Source organism: Sturnira hondurensis, unplaced genomic scaffold (genome assembly GCF_014824575.4).
Source record: "Sturnira hondurensis isolate 20B ecotype Veracruz unplaced genomic scaffold, ASM1482457v3 Scaffold0004989, whole genome shotgun sequence".
Classification (NCBI taxonomy): domain Eukaryota; kingdom Metazoa; phylum Chordata; class Mammalia; order Chiroptera; family Phyllostomidae; genus Sturnira; species Sturnira hondurensis.
The window spans coordinates 23,135-31,336 of record NW_028077620.1 but is presented as its reverse complement, the minus strand read 5'-3'; the positions used below and the strand labels follow the sequence as shown (position 1 = coordinate 31,336).

General features: G+C 50.8%; 1 protein-coding gene across 1 annotated transcript; it reads right to left on the bottom strand.

Moving 5' to 3' along the window:
• Positions 1 to 652: 652 nt before the first annotated feature.
• On the bottom strand, positions 653 to 3,520 carry LOC118987037 (patr class I histocompatibility antigen, A-2 alpha chain-like). Its single transcript, XM_037046079.1, has 7 exons — positions 3,440 to 3,520; positions 2,941 to 3,225; positions 2,416 to 2,691; positions 1,586 to 1,861; positions 1,368 to 1,488; positions 921 to 949; positions 653 to 813 (listed from the first exon to the last, which is right to left on the bottom strand). The coding sequence occupies exons 1-7, from the start codon at positions 3,507 to 3,509 to the stop codon at positions 725 to 727; spliced, it is 1,146 nt and encodes a 381-aa protein (XP_036901974.1). The 5' UTR covers positions 3,510 to 3,520; the 3' UTR covers positions 653 to 724.
• Positions 3,521 to 8,202: the final 4,682 nt, after the last annotated feature.

Genomic DNA, 8,202 nt, shown 5'->3' with positions numbered 1-8,202 from the left:
TCCTGCTTTAAGCAGGTGACCTTACCTTCTGATTGGTCAGCTCTCTGACCCCAAACAGACACCCCTGAGGTCTCCAAGATGGTGCCCTGGAAGCTTAGGGAGACTCCTAGGCTACAAAGAGACAATGGGTTAGAAGCAGGGGAGTCTACCAGCCATAGGAAGACATTCCAAAAGGCCACATTTCAATATGTGGGAAGACACCTGTAATTGCACAAGGAACACAGGTGGTCACAGGGGACATCACTAGGGAGTCATGTGGTCCCCTTGTCCCATGGCACAGTCTCTCCCTCCTGGGTTGTCGCCACCCCTCATGGGAAGTGTATGAATGTAAAGTGTCTCAGGACAGCTTAACAAATGGGGTGAAAGTGCAGGTGGAGTAGCACCCATCAGAAACAATACACCCTGGAGCTTTTAAATTAAATCACTTTTGATTTATTTACATATATATGACTAGTATTAAAATAATGCATGGACATTGAGATGATTAAATAATATTCCATTGCTGGGTGCAGAAACTGCAGTCAGGGATTGTTCAAGTCCCAAAAGGAGGCTGCGGTGACTGTTTCAGCACCAAGTCCTGTAGAAAGCAGCTTTGTCACCCTGCAAAGAAAGTTATTGTGAAGAAACTCAGGTCAGTCTCAGAAGTGTCACATTCCCCCACAGCCACCGCACCGCAGGCTCAGAATGTCCCACTCTGAGCATCCCCCAAACCCGGTTGTGTCCCTCAGTCCCAATGCCCCCCACTTCCTGCCCTCAGGGTCTCACCCTTAGGAGCTGTGAGAGACACATCAGAGTCCTGGGAACTGTCGCTGCCTGGGGAAGACACAACAGCAGAGTTGCAGGGTGGGGGAGCCCCCCTCGAAGATTCCCCACACTCTCCCAAGGGTCCCAAACGTCACCTCCCCAACACCCAGACTCACAGGCAGCCTGAGAGTAGGTCTTCTTGTCTCTGCCTGTGGGAAGAAAACGTTCTGTGAGAAGTCAGGGGGAAGGCTGGGTCTTGTGACCCTAAAGGAGCCCCACACTCCTGAAGGGCAGGGAAGGTTCCAGAACTGTGACTGAACACACAGGGTAGGATCAGGAAATACAGGGAGAGTACACGTGTGGGGACTGGACCTACCACCCACCTGGATGTATCTTCAAGAATAACTGTCCCCTCCGAGCTGTAAGAGCTGGGAATCAGTCCCCATCACGAGAACCATCAGGTGATAAATGTGTCCCTCACTTTCCCACAGGCCTCACTAAAGAGTCTGTGTTAGGAAACAGGCCCCAGATGGACAAGCACCCGTGTGGGGACACGATGCCCATTAACCAGGCAGAGCACACTTCCACCTGGGCTTGACCCCCAGGGGGACAGGGAACCCAGCCCCACCCCTTGCCCACCTGAGCACTTCCTCCTCCACATCACAGCTCCAGCAGCCACAGCTCCAAGGACACCCAGGGCAGCAGCGATGACCACGATGGTCATGGTGGGCTGAGGAGGGGAGTCTGGGAGGGAAAGGTGAGAGGTCAGCCTCAGGCCTGAGTCCTGACCCTGCTCAGGGACACCCTGAGGAGAGGCTCTGTGCCCACACCCCCTCCTCACCCCATCTCAGGGTCAGGGGCTCAGGCAGCCCCTGGTGCTGCACATGGCACGTGTATCTCTGCTCCTCTCCAGGGAGCACGACCACAGATGCCCACTTCTGGAAGGTTCCATCCCCTGCAGGCCTGGTGTCCACAAGCTCCATGTCCTGGGTCAGGTCCTCCCCTTCAAGCTGCCAGGTCAGGGTGATGTCAGCAGGGTAGAAGCCCAGGGCCCAGCACCTCAGGGTGACCTCATGGTCAGAGATGGGGTGGTAGGTCAAGTGTGTCTTTGGAGGGTCTGAGGGGAGGGTGACAAAATTCAGGAACTGTGAATGGTCATGGGACACTTCAGCAGTGCTCCTGTGACCTCCCTGAGAGTGGACAGGATATCAGGGGTGGGGGAAGGGAGTGTACCACCCAGACACCAGCCTGGTCAGAGACACCTGGGATATAATCTATTTCTTGGAAAGTTCCAGAATCAGGGTGAGAACCTAGGGTAGGAGTGTCTAGGTCTCTCAGGGGAGACACAGCCTTAGGTGGAGGTTGAATGACTCACAAATGCTGGAGTCAGGCCTCCAGGGAAGGTCTCAGCCCAGAACCAGGGAGAGTGTTCAGGTGCCCCAGGTGCTGCAGGGTGTGAGGGACCCACTGTGGGTGTTTCAGGGAGAGGCTGGGTCCCTTATTGTCCTTTAGAGAAAGCTGGGCCCGCGGGTGAGTCACAGAATAAGGAGACCTGGGGGTCTGTTCCCTCTCCCGAGCAGGAGGGACACTCTGACCCTGCCCCATTCCCCTCTCCTGGGAAGCCGCTGCAGCCCACAGATCCCTGCGTCAGGGAGGCCCACGCCCTGGTACCTGCTCGGAGCAGCGTCTCCTTTCCGTGTTCTAGCAACAGCTGGAGCCACCGCACGCATAGGTTCCCTAGGATTACCGGCCGCTGTTCCACATCAGGGAGCTCCACCAACTCACGCCAGGTGATGCCGGCATAGGAGTCGGTTGCGGTCCAGGAGCGCATGTCCTCGTTGAGGGCGATGTAGTCGGTGCCGTCGTAGGCGAACTGAGTGTACCCGCGGAGGAAGCGCCCGTCCGATCCCACGACGCAGCCCCTCATCTCCTGGAAGGTGTGAGCCCCTGACCACGCCCCGGGGTCAGGTCCCTCCACTGATTCCCACCCGGACCAGGAGGGTCTGCCCTGTACCTGACTAGTGAGGACCGGACTCTTGGTGTCGAACCCATACTGATCATTCAAACGGGTTAAAGTCCCCATGGATTCCTTCTGGGTTGGATGTCACGCGCCCCGCAGCCACCAAGTGACGCCGGGACTCGGATGGGGGGGGGGAACCCGGCCTTTCTGTGGGTACCCGGGCGCACGTGGCTCACCGTCCTCGCTCTGGTTGTAGTAGGCGCGCAGGTTGTCCACGTTCCTTCCGTACATCTGTTCGTAGTTTTTGATGACCCGCGTGTAGTCGTCCAAAAAATGTGGGTGCTCCTGCTCCACCCACGGCTGCTCCATCCACCGCACCCGCGGCTCCAGCCTCGGCCTCTGGGCGTCGCTGTCGAACCGCCCGATCTCCGTGTCGTCCACGTACCCGACGACGATGAACCGGGATTTCCCGCGGCCGGGTCCGGACACCGCGGTGCCGAACACGGTGAGCCTGTGGGGCCCTGGGGGCGGGAAGGACACTCGTCCTGGGTCCTTGGAGGTCGGGCGGTTAAGGGCAGGAGTGCGGGGCAAGGAGGGAGGGCGGGCGAGGACAGGAAGGGGAAGGGGGGGCGACGCGGGAGTTGGGGGTCCGCGGTCTGAGCCGCGGGTGCTGGAGGCGCGCTTTCCCCGGTCCTGCGTCCGCACCTGGTCCCCTGGCTCCTGCCCCACACTCACCCGCCCAGGTCTCGGTCAGGGCCAGGGCCAGGGCCCCCGAGAGCAGCAGGAGCAGAAGTCCGGACCCCATGAGCCGCCCGGAGCGTCTGGGGAGAATGGCTTCCGGTTGGCGGCGTGGTTCTGTTTAGTACACAGAACCACGGTGACGCTCATTGGCTACTGCGGTGTTCGGACCTCCAATGGCAGTGAAAACTGCGGAAGCGTCACGTGTATCCAGAAGGTAGGACCTGCACTAGGTTGTAAGAGGAAGGAGCGAAACCCGGAGGAGAAGGGGAGCCCTCAATCCTGTGAGTACCCTCCTCCCCCCATCTTGCTCCCGTAGATCTCTTGCTAAGACCCTACAGCCGGGTCTGGGGACCCGGGAGTTTGAGCTGAGCGCCCCCCTCCCCGGAGAAGTGTCTGTCCCTCTGTCTCCCTGAGTCCCGGCCCACGGGCTGTTGTAATCATCGCGTCTCACACATTTCGTTTTCAGGATCTCTGTACTGCCTTACAAAGTAGGAGGGATGGCCAAAGCAACTGTCTGGAAGCGTAATAGTTATCAATGTTACCGTAAGGAAAAATACTTTAAAGAATATTTAGAATAACCTTAATAACCTATGACATATTAACAGAACTAATATTTCTTATAAAAAATAACTATTCCCCAAAGGAAAAGTAGTGAGAACAGTGGGTTTGCTTACTTGTTACATTTTTTTTGCAAGGCTCAGTGTTTGTATCGTTAGAAGACAGCCGGATTTTCATATTTGCTGCCGTGTTTCATTTACTACTTTGGTTTCTGTATATGAAAAATGCACAGCTTCATACAACTATGTAGGGAAGCATTTTTAATAACCTTTTCTTTTCAGTGTGGGTATTCAGCTTTGATCGTACACTAAAGCCACACACGTGGTAGTTCCTGAAAAGATCTTTGGAAAGTGGAACCCGAGATAAATCCACCGAGTGTTTCCTACTCTGTTACATGACGTGAGTGGCTCTTGTACTGATGCAGGATTATTTAAGTTAATGTATCGTTTCACTAATGATAGAGATCTCCCAGTGTTGGTGCATGTGAATGCGCATCATCAAAAATCACAATTGTACTAGCAAAAAAAAAATCACATTTGTTAACATTACTGCAGATCCCATTGAAAATGTTTGTCAGCTCTGGGAAGCCGTCTGGCTGCTGTGGTGACACATAAGTTTTCCAAAATTCTGGTTTTTTTTTCTGTTCAGAGCTTGTATTTATTTAAAAATATATTTTATTGATTATGCTATTAGGGTTGTCCCATTTCCTCTTTCTCCTCCCCTCCACCCAGCACACCCTCTCCCACCACATTCCCCCCTTTAGTTCATGTCCACGGGTCATAATTATAAGTTCTTTGGCTTCTACATTTCCCACACTATTCTTACCCTCCCTGTCTATGTTTTACCTACCGTTTATGCTACTTATTCTCTGTACCTTCTCCCCCCTCTCTCTCCCTCCCACTCCCCTGTTGATAACTCTCCATGTGATCTCCATTTCTATGGTTCGGTTCCTGTTCTAGTTGTTGGCTTAGCTTGTTTTTGCTTTTGTTTTTGCTTTATGTGTGGTTGTTAATCATTGTGAGTTTGCTGTCATTTTAGTATACTTGTTTTTTGTCTTCTTTTTCTTAGATAAGTCCTTTTAATGTTTCATGTAATAAGGGCTTGGTGGTGATGAACTCCTTGAATTTGACCTTATCTGAGAAGCACTTTATCTGTCCCTCCATTCTCAATGAAAGCTTTGCTGGATAGAGCAATCTTGGATGTAGGTCCCTGCCTTTCATGACTTGGAATACTTCTTTCCAGCCCCTCTTGCCTGTAAGGTCTCTTTTGAGAAATCAGCTGACAGTCTGATGGGAACTCCTTTGTAGGTGACTGTCTCCTTATCTCTTGCTGCTTCTAGGATTCTCTCCTTCATTTTTATCTTGGCTAATGTAATTATGATGTGCCTTGGTGTGTTCCTTCTTGGGTCCAACTTCTTTGAGACTCTCTGAACTTCCTGGACTTCCTGGAAGTCTATTTTCTTTACCAGATTGGGGAAGTTCTTTATTATTTGTTCAAATAACTTTTCTGCTTGTTGTTCTTCCTCTTCTCCTTCTGGTGCCCCATATGATTTGGATATTGGAACATATAAAGATGTCCTGGAGGTTCCTAAGCCTCTCTTCATTTTCTTGAATTCTTGTTTCTTCATTCTTTTCTAATGGGATGTTTCTTTCTTCCTTCTGGTCCACTCCCTTGATTTGAGTGCCAGTTTCCTTCCCATCACTATTGGTTTTCTGTACATTTTCCTTTATTTCACTTAGCATAGCCTTATGTTTTTCATGTAATTTGTGACCAAATTCAACCAATTCTGTGAGCATCCTGATCACCAGTATTTTGAACTGTGCACCTAATAGGTTGGCTGCCTCTTTGTCACTTAGTTGTATTTTTTTCTGGAGCTTTGATGTGTTCTTTCATTTGGGCTAATTTTTTTTCTTGATGCACCTGTTTTGTATGAGGGGCGGAGGCTTAGGTGTTCACCAGGGCAGGGCCACCCACCTCGCTGGGTTGTGACGCTGTATGTGGGGCAGGAGTCCAAGGGGGATCAGTGGTGCTTGTTCCACTCTCTGCCAGATTTCAGTCACTTCCCCTGCCTCCCACAAGCAAACTGGGACCTTCTGGTGCTGGTCCCCGGGTGGGCGGGTTTGTGTACATTCTAGGACCCTGTGGGTGTCCCCAGTGAACTCTCCTGTGAGGCTGGGAGTTTCTCCTCCTGCCGGCTCAACCCCACAGGTGTTTTCAGTCAGAGGTTTGAGGCTTCATTGCTTCTCGCTGGGACGCTGGGTTGTGCGGTCCGTCCCGCTCCCCAGTTTCGTCTGGTTTATCTGCACGAGAATGTGGGACTGTGTGGTCCGGCAGCTGCCTCGTGTGCTGCGCCCCTTCACAATCCCCCCGCCTGGCCGGGTCCGCCAGCTGCCACCTTGCCTCCAGTCCTCTCTGCCCGGCTCGTCCCTCCCACTGGTCTGTATGAACGCTTCTTCTTTAACTCCTTGGTTGTCCGACTTCCATACAGTTCGATTTTCTGTCTGTTGTGGTTGTTTCTTGTTTCGAAATTGTTCTGGTCCTTCTTTTGGTTGTGGGAGGAGGCACAATGTGTCTACCTATGCCTCCATCTTGGCCAGAAGTCCTTGTTTCTCCTTTACAGCTGATGTACAATATTATATTAGTTGCTGTACAACTCTGTGATTGGACATTTATATCAATTACAAACTGATATCCCTGATACATCTAGTGCCCACCTGACACCATTTGTAGTTATTAAAATATTATTGTATTCCATGTATTCCCTACGCTGGGCTTGACACCCCCCCCCACCCCGGTCATTCTGTAACGACCAATTTGTACTGCTTAATCCCGTCACCTTTTTCACCCGGCCCACTCACCCCCCTCCCATCTGGCAGACGTGAGTCTGTCGCCTGTATCTGTGAGTGTCTTTCTGTTCTGCTCGATGACGTCATTTGTAGATTCCACATAGAGGTGCGGTCATCTGGCATTTGTCTCTCTCTGTGTGACGTAGGTCACTCAGCACAGTTCCTTCCGTGCCTGTTGTTGCCAGTGGAGAGATTTCGTGCATGTTTGTGGCTGAGTCGTGTTCTGTGGTGTAGATGCACCACTGCCATGATTGCCATCCATGGATTGAAGGACACTCAGGGCGCTTCCGTATTTTATGTAAATAAGGCTGCAGTGAACCTATGGACGTGCATGCTTTTCCGTGCAGCGTGTTGGGTCTCTTCAGAGAAATACCGAGGAGTGGAGCCGCTGGGTCCTTCTCTGTGTCTTCTCACGTCGCCTTTGTTTTCAGGTCCGTGTTGTCTGGTGTAGGCAGTGCTGTCCCAGCTTTGTTTGTTTGCTCGTTTGTTTCCGCTTTCCTGAAATGTGCTTCACAGTCCTTCACTTCCAGTCTGTGCGTGTGTCTGTCCTTCAGACCGAGTCTCCCGGGGACAGCACCAGTGAGGGCTTGTTGTCCGACTTAGAGCAGTTAATGCATTTTCATTTACAATAAATCTTGATCAACACGTATTTATTGCCATTTCGTTATGCGTATGTTCATTTTCTTCTTCTTGTTCTTAAAGAAGACCCTTTAACATTTCTTGTGATACTGGTTTAGTGGTGATAAAGTCCTTTGGCTTTTCCTGGTCTGAGAAGCGCTTTATTATTCTGGCATTTTATTTGTCCTTCTTAAATTCAATATCTAAAATATTTACACCTCAGCCCTGGCTGGTGTGGCTCAGTGGATTGAGTGCTGTAATGGTAAGTAAGCAAACGGTCACCAATGCAATAGCAGTCAGGGCACCTGCCTGCCTTGCTGGCCAGGTCCCCAGTAGGGGGCGCACAAGAAGCAATCACACATTGATGTTTCTCTCCCTCTTTCTCCCTCCCTTCCCCTCTCTCTAAAAATTAAAAAAAAATTGCAACTCAGTCAAAACATAAAGAATATTAAGAAACAGTTTGAAAAAGAATAAACACATATGGGAAAGAATTACATTTTTAATAAGTGCATGTAAGCAAAAATGAGAATGCAGAATAAGAAAAAAAGGAATAAAAATGTATCAGTTTGGCAGAGATAAAAGCAAATGATGAGCGTTTCAGCCAGAGGGTGGGGAACACATTCTGTTGTAAAGGTTGAAGGGGTTGAAAACGGGGACAAAACTTTTGAAGGATGCTTTTGCAAGACGAGTCAGCAATTTAAATGTGCTGACATCTTGACACAGAAATTCCTCCTG

What these genes read in the sequence shown, in the direction of transcription:
- LOC118987037 (XM_037046079.1), bottom strand. Translation starts at nt 3,509, where the DNA reads ATGGGGTCCGGACTTCTGCTCCTGCTGCTCTCGGGGGCCCTGGCCCTG. An exon ending in CCTGACCGAGACCTGGGCGG is followed by an intron (nt 3,226 to 3,439) that starts GTGAGTGTGGGG and finishes TCCCGCCCCCAG; the next exon opens with GGCCCCACAGGCTCACCGTG. An exon ending in GACCTACTCTCAGGCTGCCT is followed by an intron (nt 814 to 920) that starts GTGAGTCTGGGT and finishes TGTCTTCCCCAG; the next exon opens with GCAGCGACAGTTCCCAGGAC.